This window comes from Panthera onca, chromosome C1 (genome assembly GCF_046562875.1).
Source record: "Panthera onca isolate mPanOnc1 chromosome C1, mPanOnc1 haplotype 2, whole genome shotgun sequence".
Lineage (NCBI taxonomy): Eukaryota > Metazoa > Chordata > Mammalia > Carnivora > Felidae > Panthera > Panthera onca.
The window spans coordinates 64,923,064-64,940,200 of NC_138346.1; the positions used below are offsets into that span (position 1 = coordinate 64,923,064).

Here is a 17,137-nt window from a genome sequence, read left to right on the forward strand (position 1 = left end):
TGAACTTATAGATTGTTCTTTCTACTTTACAGAAATGTGTGTGTGTGTGTGTGTGTGTGTGTGTGTGTGTGTGTGTGTGAGCTCTGAAGGATAGAAGCTCTGTTAAAAGTTCCTACTGAGCTGGGCTAGACTCTGAGTGAGTGGGGTTATAGATTTTTGACTCGCACCTTCTTATTAATATTCATTAGATTTGGATATTCTCAAATCAATGTGGTTTGTTTTTAAGTTACAGAAGCTTTTACCTGTCCTTTCACATTGTTTAAGATTTTTTTAGTCTTCTCTTCCTCTCCAGGCTTTTCCTTTTCTTTGTACTAAATTGTCATAATGGGTTATCTGAAGAACTTTCATATGCATTAGACATTATGCATGGTGCCTACTGAATAAAATGCAAACCTCGTGTAAAATAGAAGTTTGGAACTTACTTGGCAGGTAAGTGAGTGCCAGGGGCTGGAGAAGGGGGCTGACTACAAAAGGGCAAGAGAATTTGGGAGGTGATGGAACTGCTCCATATCTGGCTGGTGGTGGTGGTTATCCAAATGTATCATTTGTCAAAACTCATAGAACTGTACACTTAAAAGGGGTGAATATCAAAGTGTGTAAATTATGACTCCAAGAAAGTGGTGGGTGGGGTGTTTTAATCTGAAAACAAATGAAAATAATTACACGGACTTCATTGGAGTGGGGCTAGGGGTGGGACTTGGGGTGCATGTTCTTACCTTCAGAGGCAGCATGCTGCACTGGTTACAGACACAGCCTTTACAGCCAGAGGGCCTGAGCTCACTCTGTAAGTTACACAATTGTCTGTTGCCTCAGTTTCTTAATCTGTCACTTGAGATAACAGTAACACTACCTCAGTGGGGTTACTGTTAGGACTTAAGAAGCCAGAGGGATGGGCACTGAAAATTTAAGGCTTTGCAATGGGAGAGAGTCTGGTGTTTTCTTTTCCCTCACCTCATGCTTGGTGAGGTCATCCTTGTCTCTACTGAAAAATAGTCTTCATCACAAAAGCCCCACAAGTAACACTGCCCAGCCTGCCGTATCAGGCAGCCACTGCTGAGTAAACGCTCTGGAATAAACCTCAGAGAGAGAATAAATCACCTTTCACGCCATCCTCCCCCCAGGTGAGGACTGAGGTCATTGCAAGAGGCATAACAAATAGTCGACATAATGTACCAAACTAATAGATTCTATAAGGAAAACTAAATGGAAAATTTTTCTTGAGTGCTGGGCACCTCTGGCTGAAGAGACAGTGGAGCCAGTGTTATTATAGATGTAGTTGAATCAATAATACTTTTTCATTCATTTCTTTTTCATTTCACAAAAATGCCTATTTTAACCAGCAAAGAAGTAAGGAGATATTATCAAGGGCAATTTTTCATGCTCACATGGATTATATTCTGGGACACATCGTTCTTCTAAATAGTCCCATTTTTTTTTTCCTCTCAGAAATGTATTCAGTTCTCTTCCAGCAGTGTGAATTTATCTGGAAAGCTTTGACAATCAATTAAGTAAATGAGAAAATAGAATGCTTGTAATTATGATAATCAAGCTATATGAAACCCACCCTCTTAGGTCTAATACCCACACATCTTTAAGCAATATATTAATTAAGCTTTGGATAATTGTTACAATTAGAATCAAGTTTTTATAATTTTTAAAAATCACCCAGAGATAAAAAGGAAATATTTAAAAAATATATGCAGCTGTCGGTTTTTAATGCAATTCATCCTCATGACTACATTGTCATTTCCCGGGCTGCATAGAAACAATTCCAGTATGCTTTATCGATGTGACTTTTCATTTACAATTGGAGGAAATGTGCATGTAACACCTTGGTCAGATGTCTCCCTGTTTCTGTAAGTCAGAGGTTGGCAAACTCTTCCTGTAAAGGACCAAGTATTTTAAGCTTGCCGGCTAAGAGGCAAAATCGAAGATATCTGTAAACTTGCTTAAGAAACAGATCTGGGGCGCCTGGGTGGCTCGGTCGGTTAAGCATCCGACTTCGGCTCAGGTCATGATCTCGTGGTCCGTGAGTTCGAGACCCGCATCGGGCTCTGTGCTGATAGCTCAGAGCCTGGAGCCTGTTTCAGATTCTGTGTCTCCCTCTCACTGACCCTCCCCCGTTCATGCTCTGTCTCTCTCTGTCTCAAAAATAAAATTAGAAAAACGTTAAAAAAAAAAAATTAAAAAAAAAAACAGATCGCCACAGTTTCTGTACTAATGAAATTAAAATATAATAAAATAATAATTAAGTACATTTTTGGCAACACACATCTAATGAAAAGAGTAGAATTCTTACCCTTGGGAAACCATGTTGCTTAGTTTGGGGTGCAATGTGAGTATCTCCCCTCATCGAGTCTTTGCCAATATTCATCCTGAAACCACTCTCAGAGCGTTGGCAGCAGTCTGGCTGTGGTTCACACAGGGTAGTCGGCCAGCCCCTGAGCAGCGTTCTCAACGTTAATGGGCCTGAGAATGGCCTAACCGGCTTGTTAATATAGATTGCCGAGTCACACCCCCAGGTTTCTGGTAAGTTCCAAGAATTTGCATTTCTAACAAAGTCCACTTGGTACTGATGCTCCTGGTTAAGACCAGGCTTTTACAATATTGCTCTTGATGTTGCTCCTTTAAAAAAAGTCACGCCGAATACAAATCTATATGTTTTATGTTTTCATTGTTTATGCCGCCTGTATTTTAGCTCACCTGATGGACTTAACTTTTTGAACTCTTGAGGTGCAGTGGCAGTAAATCCAGTTAAATTTCCATTAGAAAGTAAAGACCTATTTAAGTGAATTCAGGATTGATAATAAGAGGAACTTTTGTCTCTTAAATAGCTATTAGTCTCTTGTTTCCAAAGTCAGGCATCAGCAATCAGCATCTACTTGTCTGCCGTTAAGAATGCCTGAATAGCATTTTTCCAGTACGAGCAACCTTTTAAAATAGTATGCAATATTCCAAAAGATATATGTGGGTGACACATAAGAATGACAGTTTTATCTTGATTTAATAGGTCCTAATTCACCAAGCATGTTATCAATATACTGCTCTCTGAATTATAATTTGTTGACATGTTCAACCTGTCAGAATTTAAAAGAGACTTTCCTGAGGCCTCCAAGGGTCAAGGGAGATCCCAGTTTTCTAAATCCTCGGGCAGCCCATAATCTCCGGACCAAACCATCTCTAAGTTGGCTGCATTAGGCTCTTGGGATGAGCTCTGAATGATTTGAACTATTACCTATATTGAGGTCGCGGAGAAGGTTAATGATAAACAACAGGGCATCAGCTAATTTTAATGATCGCATCTCGCCAAAGAGGTTTTTTCCAGAAAAGAAGCACAGTGGAAAATATGTTCTCCTTCTGTTTATTTGTCCCAATGGTTTAAAAAAATCAGCTTTACGGAACCATAATCTTCCTCATGACAGATGGGCTTATACATTGGCATCGTGCTTTCAATCCACAGTTTACATTTCAAGAGGAAGGTGAAGAAACTGAATGTAAAGACATCTATTTTTCAGTGTTATAACATTGATACAAAAAATAGTATTCTGATTAGCAGCTTGATTGGCAACCCATGTAACCCTAAATAGTACTACAAACCTGGAGAGTGCACTTTTACAGACAAGTACGTTTGGCGAAATAGTATGTACAATTTTGACAAATAAATACATAAATAAACAATCATTCATATATAACGATATACCTAAATGTCAATTATCATCAACAAGCGTTTCTAGTAAATTACTTCTTTCATTCACAAGTTACTTTGTTGCTTATAAAAACTATCCTCACCTTTACAGAAGAAATGACAGAATCAATTCCCCCACTAAACCCACATATTAGGAAAGGTAGAAAATGAATCCCAGAAGCTTTATGTAAATGTTCCATTGTCTTTTGATAGAAGAGGTTTGACTGAAAAACTCCTTCCTCAGCTTCTCTGTAAAGAGTTTGTTTCCCCCATATCATCACACAAAGGGGTTTTGTTCTTCTGATTTTAATCCAAATCGAAAACGATGTTCATTTTTTTGATTCCGGTTATTTAAAAATACAATATTATATATCGAAACTGGCATTTGGTTCAATAGAAGAAGACCCAAAGCCACGCAAACTAACCAGCAAAGATAAAACTTTTTTTTCCAAAAATAAACTTAAAAAGGAAAATTTAAGAATACAGACATTAATTATTGATACCTTTTGTTATCCAATGCATAATGAACACAACAGGTAGGGGGACAGTCAGAAGGTTTTTATAAAAATTCTCTGAACGACTCCTGGTACAACATTGAAACATTATTTTATGTAAGAGAAATGATAATACATTAAAAAATGGCTTAAATAATTGAAACCATAACTTGGCCGGCACCATAAAATTAAGAAAAGTAGAAAATTAGAGCTTTTTCATGATCACTTGACTTAAACTTTTTTTTTTTTTTTTTTTGAACATTCAAAAAATGAAGGGCAATCATGCTTTCAGCTATTGAAACACTGGACAAATGGCTTTGCCTCACCGAGCTCCATGCAGAAGAAAATGTACATAACAAGCAGATTCTAGCTATACATACAGGGGAGAAGGGAAAAAATGCCTTTAAAATATATACATATGGTCTTTGATGAATATTTACATGTTTGTCACATGGGCACTACCTAGCATAAAAAAGTTAGGAAATAGTTCTTTAAGACATATGATTCTCTGATTTTTGCTCCTTTTAAAGATTAGGGCTCTATTTATAGTGGATACACACACACACACACACACAGAAAACAATTCATAGATGTACATATACGATGTTCGTAATGTGCAATTCCTTGACGCGAAGGTGGCTTGACTGAGCATAAGGTAAATGCAAAATGGTAGTATAAGACAGAGGCTTGATTCAGCTATGTGACTGAAACGCAAACCAAGCACAAAGTCATGAGACTTTTCCAATGACTGGAACTCACAGCAGTTGAGGGGTGGGGGTTAGAGAGGGGCTCACCTTGTGCTGATCCATCTCTCCCCAGTCTACCTAATGCTGTTTTCCAATCAAACTCGGCAGTCCAGCTGTTTGATGAAGATGTACTGAAGGACAGGAAGGCCTGTCTCATATTGCATTCTTTGTGGCTGGGGATAAAATATCCAGTGTTTTCAAGAAATAGGCCATGACTTCCATTTGTTCATTGTGTTTACTTGTTTGCTATCAACTTCTAGGGGGGGCTTCCAAAGGTCAGGTTAAAAGAAAAGTTATATTCTTTCAGTTGCAGGGCTTTCTTTGAATGAAAACAAACAAACAAAAAGAAGTTTTCTAATGAATAGATGATGTGCAATGTGGGGGTTTGCTGAGTGCCTGTTCTTCTGATAGAGGGGGGCTAGCTTTACCGGTCACTCTTCAAAGTTCTTATTGAGAATTCAGATCACTGTTTCCTGAGATCCAAGTTGATGGGATATAATACATTTTGCAAAGCATGTGATTCATTTATTGTAATACACTTCCAGCCAGAGGCTCCTCCCTGAAGAAACACAGCTGCCTTCACCTGCAGCACCCTGGGAAATCAAGGCAATGCACTGAAGTAAAAACTTGTTCATCGAAACCAGAAGAAATGGTAGAGAAATTGAAGCTTCTCCAAACACCTAAGATATCCAGGGAAAAGTCAAAAAATCTTAGAAGAACCAGATGCACAAACAGTTCATATTCGATCTTTCTTTTAGCAGATTTTACATTTAAGCTGATGTTACTACTACTGATTACAGTGACCATCATTGTAATGAATTATTTTAGCATTTGGCATAACGCATGACACATTGCATTAGCACCTTGTAAACTAAGGATCTCAAGATTCTTAGCAAATGCAATTTGCTCTCACAGCACCTGTGAGGTAGGTGTTTTTTCCATCCATTTTATACATGAGCATACTGAAGCACAGCAAGGTTAAGACGCCTGCTCACATGACCCAACAAAGATGATGGTATCAACAGGAACTGATTCCAAGCTTCTCCACCCTTCCTTCCCGTGAACCTCAATCACAGAGCTTGGAGCTCCCAGAATGCCTCCCAACAGCATTGCTGCTGGAGGTGCTTGGATGTTTCAGATGTTAGAGTATTCCATCTATCACCTACAGAGCTAAATCATCCAATAACATTGGTACCCATTAGAAGATTCTCTCACATGCTTTGCAAATGTGTGGGCGTGGCATCTATACTATTGCTAAGTTTGCTTATGTTAATTTTAATGCATACATAAATTTGTATTTTCTCCATGTAATTTATTGTTTTTCTGCCCTCCTTCCAACTTATTTCTACACATGTGCCTGCCTGTCAGAAATTGTAAAATGCACTTAGCAACACTGTATGGAGGCAGGCAGGTAAGATTACATTTGGCAAAATCTCCTTGGAGGCACCAGGTAATGTTTGTTCTGAAAGGGAAAAAAAAAAAAAAAAAAAAAAAAAAAAGCTCTTGTTTATTTTGTTAAGTAGCATTTTATATACATTCCACCCAATGACCAGGTTTAATCCTTGGATGAGTAGGCAGAGTTGTCTTCCAAACATACAGGATATTTGATTTTCAAGTTTAGATTTCCATTTATTTAACTGCAGCCTTCCTGCCAGGCCTAAGTTCATTTCTTGCTGGAACGGCAAACACTGTACATGTCCCATGGCAATATATGTAAAAATTCAATATAACAGCACACACAATGTTAATAATCACATCGAGCGTGTCTTCCTGACTGTGTATTATTTCTGAATTATTTCTGAAAAAGCGCTATTTACTTATTCATTTTTGCAGAGCTGATATGAAGACATTACAGTGAGTTTCAGTTTCCCAGAACCAGATTTTTATCTCAGATGCACAGTATGTAAATCCTAGCAGTTTTCAGGAAGTTGCTTTTTCAGATAAATGCAATGCCTTAGGACCTGAGAATGAAATCTGGCCCTTCAAACTCGTGTATTGTTTCTATGACCAGAGCCTGACATTTGTAAATTGGTAATCGAAGAAAGAAAGTAGGAGTGGGAAGGAAACCCTTTTTACAAAACCCCTTCGCCAGTTCATTTCCCTTGGTGACACCTGTTAAATACCAACACCCTAGGCCCCATTTCTTAAAAAAGAAAAGAAATGTATTTACATTGGTAAAAATCCTAACATCTGAGATGTTTCTTGCTTGACATGTCATTCCAGATTCTGTGCATTTCTTCCGGAGAGATCTGATGCACGGTGATAACTCGGCGATACCTACACAAACTATAGGCCATTTTCCAGTGATTGAAGCCACTGTTCTGGAAAGGATGTATGCCCAGTTTTCGAAGACACAGTCCCACATATACATCTTCAAGGTGAAGCAGCCTTGTGTGGAGTGAAGTCTTATAAATGAGTTCAGCCACATCAGCTGAAAAGATATAGCCAGTCCCCGAACAGAATGGTGGGTAGTTACTGTCAGGGTACAAATCCCTGGGCATATACCACTTACTGCGGACGTCCCGGATTGGTCCTCCATTGATGACATAGCCAGTAAAATACCTTCTCCTTGGCTTGGTGGAGGGTTTTAGTAGTTTATAAATAAGGTTGTCCATGTTTACAAAAATGTCACTGTCTGTTTTCATGACATACTTGGCTTTTGAACAAAAAGTGGCCACCCATCTCATTCCCATTAATGTCTTAAGGGTAAGGTTATGGTAGGAGTCAATAAAGTCCTCCACAATAATGTCGTGGAAGATTTGGCTCTCTTGCTCCACCATCTGATTCAGAACAGGATCAGCATTCTTGCCCAGGAGGAAGAGAGTGGCTATCTTGATCCCTTTGAAGTTGTTCTCATCCCCCCACGTCTCTCGGATTGCCTGGCGGGCATCGAATTCTTTGTGGGTGGTGCTGATGAGGATAACAAGGAAAGGAATGTTCTTTTCACATTTGTTGGGTTCATTTATAAGAAATTCAAAAGAATGTGGGTTTATAGGTCGAGTTCTTATGTTGCCAAAGGTGAAGTTTTTCCTGGCGACTGTTAGGTGGCTGAATGGCTTGGAGCCAGTGTAGGAAGAAGTGGGACGAGTTATACTCAGATACCAGAGGGCACTGGCCCAGCACACGACTGTCAAAACATATAGGCAGGACACCTTTGAAGCCATTGTCTTAAGAGCACGTCTATTCCAAATATTGAAGAATATGCCTTCTTGGCATTAGTTTCTTTTCATCTTGCAAAGGCAGCATATTACTAATAAATCTTAAAGTTCGATAGAGAAGCGTGAGTGCGGGATTGTCCATGGGTCTTCGTGACAGTCTGGCATCTCTGCATTCCCTCTACTTTCTTCCAAACTTGTTGGAAGGTTCCATCCCTCCCAAGTCTTCCTCTTAACTCTGCAAAATCAATAAAACACAGTTTTCATTAAGGTTTATTCAGTTACTTTACATCCCCACATAAACAGAATAAAGGTGTTAGAATTACCCATGGTGACTAAAATAAAAAACATAATCATTCATTTCCACCACTACTGAAAACTCCCCAACACAACCAGCCTCCTTTTTCTCCCCTTGATAGAAATTATTTATGTATATTTATACCCAATTAATAAATATTAGATTATCAACTCTAGAAGAATATGAAGTAAACTGAACATTAGTAATTAAAACGAGTTTTCCCTCGTCACAAGAGGACTTCTTTGCTGTTAAATACCTTTGTACACTAAAGGCTTCTTTCAAGCAGGAGAGTCTCACATAGGGCCTTGTATCTCTTTTCCATGTTTCCAAGTCTGAGCTTTCATTCACTTAATTCTGATGAAATAATCAGTTCTCAACATCTCTTTGCTTTCTGTAGCCCTGTGTTTGAAAATGTGCCCATCACCACTGGAAAATCTCTGCTAAAATGGTCTCTCTAGGCTCTGACTCACAAGTAATTCTTTACTTTTCCTCACTTTTCCCTAACTTTGGCTTTCACAAATGATAGTCCCTTATTATCAGTTTTCTAGGAGGCATCCTATGAAGAAGAGCCTTTCCTTCAGGCATGGACACCATCACCCAAGTGTCCTTTCAGACAGCTGGCAGCATGCATTTTGTAGTTGATCTAAATGGTATCACTTTTTGTGGTTTTCAACAATTCACCCTGATGTTCCCTTGATGAAATTACGTTGGCCCCTTTCAATTCTTTTTCTGTGGTTACACTTGTCAGTAAACATAGCAGGAGTATAATGAGAGACACAATTGAGCTTAGGGCCACAAATCCAATGAAGATGGACACAACACTTTGATTGGTGTTCAAATTAAAAAGTTGTCCTTCAGAATGCTACTCCTTTCTAGAACCTGAGTTGCTATCACACCAGTAAAACAATATATGCCAGGCTACAAAGTCTATTCATGTTAATAAAAACTGTCTCTTCCTTCCCAGTTAGAGCAAAACATGGTAGCCCTGGAAGACGGAGATAGCAGATAATGGATATCAATTTCAACAAAGTCTGCTTTGAAGAAAACTATGCACTTAAACATACAGACTGTGTTGAAAGGACTCAACTGTGATTATAGATGGAAAATCATGCTTCCATGCACAATATTCATAATGCAATGAAAAGAGGTGATGGGCAATAGCAGAGATAATACACATCATCTTGCCAAAGCCAAGGGCTGACTGTGAATATATGATCCATATGAGACCAGCAATAACTCAGTGTGGTTACCATTCTAACTAAATGAATATTAGAATGGCGTCAAGCAGCATGACTCCAGGCATAATCACACCTTCATCCAACCCGTAATAAGTACTCTCTAAATATAAGCTCCAGTATTCTTGGCTCCTGAAGGAAATGTCCACTCTAAGGTGCACCAGAGCTGATAAAAGGGATGTGATGTGCAGCAAGCTTTGATACTTTAAACAGTAAGCAAAAAGAAGGAAGAGAAACCAGCAGTAGAGTATAGAGAAGGGTTTCTCAACTTGGAATATACAGACATGGACTCCATTTGAATGCCAAAGGGATATGAGTGAGTCTCAAGATGGTAATCACAACCAAACTTTCTCCCTCATTATTCCAGGGCTTAGTATCTGATTCTTACAAGCCTACCGTGATCATCATACAGCCCTTGTCACTTTCCATACTTTCCTACTAAAGTGTGAGTCACCTATCACTAAGCTGGTATACCAAATATAGTCACTGGAAGAAGTTCCTCTCAAGTTCTTTTCTCGAGCCACTAATCACATGGGTGCATGTAAAGCATTGGGAAAACAGAAATAGAACCCATACTCCTCCTCAAGGAACTCATATTCCAGGAGGAAAGACTTCGTGTAAATGATTAAAACAGAGGGATAAAGGGGCACCTGGGTGGCTCAGTCTGTTGAGTATCTGACTCTTGATTTTGGCTCAGGTCATGATCCCACGGTCATGGGATTGAGCCCTGCATCTGGCTCTGGGCTAAGGCTGTTTACGATTCTCTCTCTCTCAAAATAAATAAATAAACTTAAATAAACTTAAATAATAAAACAAAACAAAACAAAACAAAATAAAATAAAATACATGTAGTACACCAGGCATCAGGCTACGTGCTGTGCACTCCAAGGCCTGTATTGTATGGAGCTTAATTCCTTATGATGTTACAAGAGAGTTATTGCCTCCATTTTACAGTTGAGAGAATGGAAACTCAGAGATATTAAGTAGCTTACTCAAGATCACACAGCTAGTGAATGAATAATTGAGTAGTCATCTTGAGCTTCGAAAGGCCTGTTAGGACAACAGGCAAAATCTTGCACAGGAAAATGCAGGGTGGCAGGGAGCATCTCATGCTGCTATTCTTCCAGCAATCCGCACATTTATTTTCTTAGATGTATGTCCGCAGCTGGAATTTTTGCCTAGTTCATTCTGGTTTGCTACACACTGCATGACACCGATTCTATGAAGATTCTCGATCACCAAAAACTGATGTCTTGCAAAGAGTACATTAAGGCTGGGGGCAGGGAGAGAGAGTGGCTACTGTGGAAGAGGCTCAGACACACTTTGCTTTCCCCTTTCTCTGATGTCCTCAAACACACACATGTGCTCATACTCACACACTGCAAGAATTGCTCTTACTACTGACTTTTTTTCAGACATGAGAACAAAAGTAAGCACAGCATTAGTTACATCTTGGTCACCAGTAAATGCAAATTATCACCAATAAAAACGGGATTGGAAATGGGCAAAAGAACCAGCCTAGGATCTGAAGAGCAGCCAAGGATAACGTGCACCTACAGCGAGGGGTGTTAAAAAACATCCTTTTTGCTTACAAGAAAACACATGTCTCCGGTGGCCAAACGAACACAAAAATATACCTCTGGAACAGATAGCAATATAAGGAAAGGTAAGAGAGAGTAGTAGCATGCTGCATTTAACTCTAAAGCATGATTTTATGCATGTTGATTGAAGTAGTTAGTGATGGGCCAGATGTCCACGTTTTACTCCTTGAGCAATCCTAACTTGCTGCGAGGCTTTCTGGGCCTCGGTAGCCTTAAGCTAAAATAAGGACAAAAATAAAATGTACATTATTTCCAAACACATTATACGTGTTAACGATCATCACCAATCCTTTGAGTTTCTGAGGGAAATGTTGTTACACAGGGAGACAGTATTATGATATAAAGAACAGGTTCTAGTGGTGAGGAGAGGATTATGTCAGCTTATCAGTTCATGATTTGGGGTCCAGGTCACACACGTCAATTGATTCTTCTCAACACAGGATTGCGATCAGTTTTTTGGTTTAGCAAATGCACTGTACAGATTTTTCACTAGAGAATTCTGTTTTCTTCCTGGAAAACATGAAGGCAAAAGTCCACTAAAAAGCAAAGAAAACGTCAGCTGAGAAGTTCTAGAGAAAGGAGCTGAATGTCACAAAGAGGAATCCTCTGGGGGGTTCTTTTAGTTTCATGAGATTTAAAAAAGTCCTGTTTAACAGACGCGTTAATGTATTAAAATACAAAGTTGCATATAGAACATTTGTCATTCCTTTTAGCAGTCCTACCACAACCACAGACACTGATGACACATTAACTTGTCATCCATTAAATACAAATCCCTCCAAATAACCTTCCTCTAGAACTCTTGAAAGATTTCTTCCCCAGGAGCCATCCTGTATCACAGATTACCTCATTCACAAGACCCTTCAGGAGCTACCCACCTTCACCTTTCAGGAAGTTAATGGAGCAGAATTTTCAATTTAAGGAGCTCATGATTCTCCTAGAAATCACATTGGATAGTCTGTTATTTTGAGTAGTGTATTTTTTAAAAAGCCCCTAAGTTGCCAAAATTCTTTTCTTGTATGGCCGGAAGTAAGTCCTGCAGCAAGTGGGCAGAATCTCTTGGGTGAATTGTGCATAATTTGGGTGTCAAGTTCGGTCACTCTCCATCATATTCAGGCAGGTAGGAGTCAGCACTGATTCCCTACGCCCTGACTGTCACTGAAGGGGCCTGCAGTCATTCCAGCTTCCCTGCACCCACGGGCAAGGCTGTCCAGGCCCCATCAACTCTCTGGTGTCTCAAGGAATATAATATCTCCATGTTCTGATTTCCCTTTGATTTTCAAGTCTACTTCATTTGACCATGAGAAACGTGCGAAACACCTAATGCCAGGTACGAAACACCTGATGCCTGCAGAGATGACAGGCACTGCTCTCCACTCTGGTAAGACAGATGGGGGCTTACTTTCTAGGAAACGGTGGCATACAATAAACGCATGATAAACGAATACAAAAATAGTTTCAGGTAGCGGCAACTGATGTAAATAAGTCAGGCAATGGGATAGAGACTGAGCAGAGGTGAGAGGGGAGCTACTTTAGATGAATCGGTCACTCTCTGAAGGGTGACATTTGAGCTGAGAATAGAAAGTCTTGTGCTCTTCAGTCTAGTCATTGAGTCTTTTACTAACTTTTTGGCTCTTTGCTTGGCTCTTTGGGATTAGTGTTTCATTAGGAAACACTTTCTTTTTGGTTTTTGAACTCTGCTCTTCTCTTGTCTTTTGGATCTTCTTGGCTTCATGTTTCCCATTTGTGGCCTTTTTGCTCACTCTTGCAAATGCCCTCAGCTTCTAGAGATGGAGGTTATTGGTATTAGCAGGCTATATGTATTAGTTTGCTAAGGTGGCCATAACAAAGTACCAGAACCTGGGTAAATTTATTGTTTCACAATTCTGAAGGCTATAAGTCTGAGAAGATATTGGCAGAGTTGTTCTTTGTGAGAGCTGTGAGGGAGAATCTGTTCCACGCTTTTCTCCTAACTTCTGGTGATTTGCTGGCAATTCTCTGGCACTCCTTGTTTATAGATGAATCACCTAGATCTCTGCCTTCATCTTTACACAGCATTTTCCCTTCTCTGTGTCCCAATTTACCCTGCAACCCCTTTTTAGGAGACCCGTCATATTAGATTAGGGCCCACACTAATGACCTCATTTTAATTTCATTACCTCTATAAAGACCCTATTTCCCAACAAGGTCACATTCTGAAGTATTGGGGGTTAGGAATTCACCATGTCTTTTTAGGGGGGAGGGACACAATTCCATCCACATCTACTTTCCTGGATGGCAACAAAATGAAATACTTTGCTCCCTAAGATTTCATTTCTTCACATTTTATGCTCTTGATTCGAGCAGGGAAATTATTGGGTTTTGGTAAACTAACTTTTAAAGGGTAAAAAAATGTGTAATTAGCATTCAAAGTAGAATGGAACATCAACGTGCAAGGGGACACAAAGTTTGGCTTATTTTTAGATTAAAAAAAGCTAGTTCATTTATTTTGTAAGACCACATGAGGAATATGGCACAGACTTAAAAACAGTCCTGTGCTTCTGCCTTTTTTTCTTTCCCTTGAGGTATCCCCCACCTCCCCTGCAAAAAAAAAAAAAATCAACCCGTAATTAGTTGGGAAAGTGAAGTCAAGGCTGTGACACCTTTCCCAAAAGGTTGGGGTCAAACAATTCTTGAGAAACTGACTTGTTTTCTGGAGAATAAGGACGATTCTCCTGTGTCACCTCCAACTACCAGCATTCCTATTATTCAGAAATGATTTTGAATATTCAGAGACCATATGGCACTACAAAAGTGGTTTTAACATTAAAATCCATGAAGTCATTTTAAAACATGGTACAAAAGATAAACCTGTTGAAAACAAATCAACCCAATTTTAACCAGTTAAAAGGGAGGGATAAAAGGAAGACAAAAATTCAAAAAAAAAAAAAAAAAAGATAATAAAGAAAAGAGAAGGCGGGGAGAGAAAGGGCCAACCACTTGTGTTTATGAAAAGCTCCTGAAATGGATGAAAAGTTGGTGGTACCACACATCACCATCCTGGGGAGGGTAAAAGAGATTCTGCCTGAAAAATGTTTTGATCTCAAATGACTTTCCTCAGAGCTGGTGTATGAGCGAAATCAAAGAATCTTCATTCTATGGGGAAATCCAGGAACTCAGACCGCAACAGAACTAATTGATAAACGAGCCCCAAAGGCCAGAGATTCTACTCAGCTGCATTAATTTGGCGAATGGTTATCTTGATGCCCAACTCCCTCCCTTCCTCTCGCTCTTGTAATTATGCTCTAAATAAGCACAGGAGAGGAAGAAATAAAGCACTATTAACACTAGATAATGGTCCTTGAAGGAAGAATTTCATAAACCATTATGTTATACAGCTGGCTAACTTATTATCTCTCCAAATCACAGAGGGCTAGCTCTCTCTCCTAGCCTCCCTTTGAAGTCAGCCTCCTTGGCTGTGAAAGGCACTATACACACAGAAGTCGAAATCCCTGAATGCTCATAGAGGTAAACGGTCTGACTCTCTGCCTCAGAAAGACAAAAAGCTAATTTGTTCCTTTAAAAAATTTAATTATGAATCCTTTCAGAGACCCCATAATTGAACTCATCCAACAGAACGTTTGCAACAAGCAAGTGGCAGAAAGCAAAGAAAGGTAATATTCATCATGATTTGGCAGCTGAAATCCCTTCCCTCCCAAATCTGGAAGAGATTATTCGAACCTTTCTCCTTTCAGTTCACTATACCTTGAAATTTGTTGAAAAGGTCCTTATAAATCCCTGCACTCAGAAGAATGGGGCCAACTTGAAAGAGGAGTGGTCAGGATGAGGATGTTCATGTGTGGGCTTAGGGTTCTTGCTATTCTGAAAGCTACACTCTATTTCCTTGCAGAAAAAAGTGCACTTCAAATTAGAGAAGATTATAGCTTTCTTCGAATCAATGTGTTGCCCTAGTTCTAGAATTCAGAGAATTTTTAAACATCGCTACAATCCTCTCAGGGAAAAATGAAAATGAGGATGTCTCATTATTTTAAATAAATGCTTGGCTTCCTTTGCAGTGATGGATATGGTGCCTTGACTGCCTTATATGAGACACATTTTTAAAGGTGGGCAGAGCCATCACTTATTTAATCATAGGAGCCTGGGAGCCTGGCAGTATGGTCGGGCCTTGGGTAGGGCTTCTCCACTGGGAAAGAAACGCCATGATGTTTTATTACAGAGGTGGAAGAGGATGAGAGGAAAGACATCCTACTCATATAAACAGCAGCTGGGAGAATTTAAAAATGATGAGCTATGCGACACCAAAAAGAGTATTCATTTGCCCCATTATTTTGGGTAGGGGAAGCTGATATAAATGGATATTATTAGAAACCAGAAAGATGTTAGTGTATTGCTATCTAAAATTTACAAAGTCTAAGGAGATATTTCCTAGTCCATCACAGAGAGGTAATATTTTGGGTCATATTTCAGAGAATGACATTAGTACCATGAGGGAACTGATAACATCATACAGAAAAGACCTTGCAATTTTTATTTTCCGTTTGTTTCCTTTTTCTAACTCAAATGCCCCTTTACACAATATCAATTTATCAGAACACATAACAGGCAAAAATAATTTTTTTATTTTTTTTTAATGTTTATTTATTTTTGAGAGAGAGAGAGAGAGAGAGAGAGACCGAGAGCAAGTGGAGGAGGGGCACAGAGAGAGGGAGACACAGCATCCGAAGCAGGCTCCAGGCTCTGAGCTGTCAGCACAGAGCCCGACGCAGGGCTCAAACCCACAGACTGAGAGATCGTGACCTGAAAGCAGAAGTTGGATGCTTACAACTGACTGCGCCACCCAGGCGCTCCTAAGCAAAAATAATTTTGTGTAGCTGCTGTCAATAGAAATTATTTTGTAGGCAATCTTATGGCACTGGAAGATCTGGATTCAACTTCCAGATTTTTAGTAATCAGCTCTGGACTCTGTGCATCTCTCTACCTTTGTTTCCCCATCAATGAAATGAGAATAATGACATCCGGACATACTTTGCAAGGTCACTGTATGGATCAAATAAGATACTGGATTTGAAAATACTTTGTAAGCTAAATACTGCTACCAGAACGAAGAGTATTATCATTATTAATATAAACATGATAAACAAAAGACAAATCTTGAGGGTATCACCTATAAAATGTTTAATGAGCAATAATCAGTCAACTCATCTTGACTGGTGCAAAAGCAGTTTTCTTATTTGGCTGATACTCAAAAGGGGTGGGGGGAAAGCTCGGCAGTTGACTGTTCTCACAAGAAGTTTCAATTTCATTTTATAATGTGAATATTAAGAGGTCCTATACTTCTGTGAAAAAAGGATACACAAGTTAGAGGAAATATTATTATTATTAGCACTAATGTGATAAAGAACTAGATTTTTTTTCAAATACAACTTTAGAATATCAAAAATCTACCAGATTTAAATAGCCCTCTGAGTAGCATGTACATAGTCATAATTAATATTCTATGTCCACTTGGACAGGCTCAAATGGCTATACCATGAGTATTTTAGAGATATTCAAGACAAAGCCAATTCACGATTTACCAGTTTTTCTTCACAGGCTTGTCAAGGTCGTAACAGAACTTATCCACAATGTAATATTACAAAGCATGTGATCATTTCATCACTCAACTTAAGGGACTTGGCAATTTTCAGCATCAGAGTTAGCTTTATGAATTGCTCTGGAGATGTACCCAAAGGAAAGCCTGGGTGACAATGAGTCCTGTTTGGCAGAGTAGCTGTTTAACCAAACCATTTTGTTTCTGAAATCTGTGATTCTGTGTATACTTTCTCAAGTTGGTACCTCCTGGCCAGTGAGGTGACAAATGCTGCCCTGGATTTCACCAATATCCTCAGTCACCTGTGTTGGTTCTTCACAGTCCTTACCTCCG

The 17,137-nt window shown here is 39.2% G+C and overlaps 2 protein-coding genes across 2 annotated transcripts in view; both read right to left on the reverse strand.

The window, feature by feature from the left end:
* Positions 1-3,345: 3,345 nt before the first annotated feature.
* On the reverse strand, positions 3,346-8,090 carry B3GALT1 (beta-1,3-galactosyltransferase 1). The gene is made up of 2 exons (XM_081796371.1): positions 7,096-8,090; positions 3,346-6,387 (listed from the first exon to the last, which is right to left on the reverse strand). Exon 1 carries the CDS (start codon positions 8,087-8,089, stop codon positions 7,109-7,111), a length of 981 nt encoding a protein of 326 aa, XP_081652497.1. The 5' UTR covers position 8,090; the 3' UTR covers positions 3,346-6,387; positions 7,096-7,108.
* A 117-nt stretch (positions 8,091-8,207) lies between these two features.
* Positions 8,208-17,137, reverse strand: part of LOC132670997 (uncharacterized) — a 515,422-nt gene continuing 506,492 nt past the window's right edge. The window contains exon 5 of the mRNA XM_060621410.3: positions 8,208-8,318. The gene's annotated coding sequence lies outside the window, so the exon portion shown is untranslated. The remainder of the gene's footprint in view (positions 8,319-17,137) is intronic.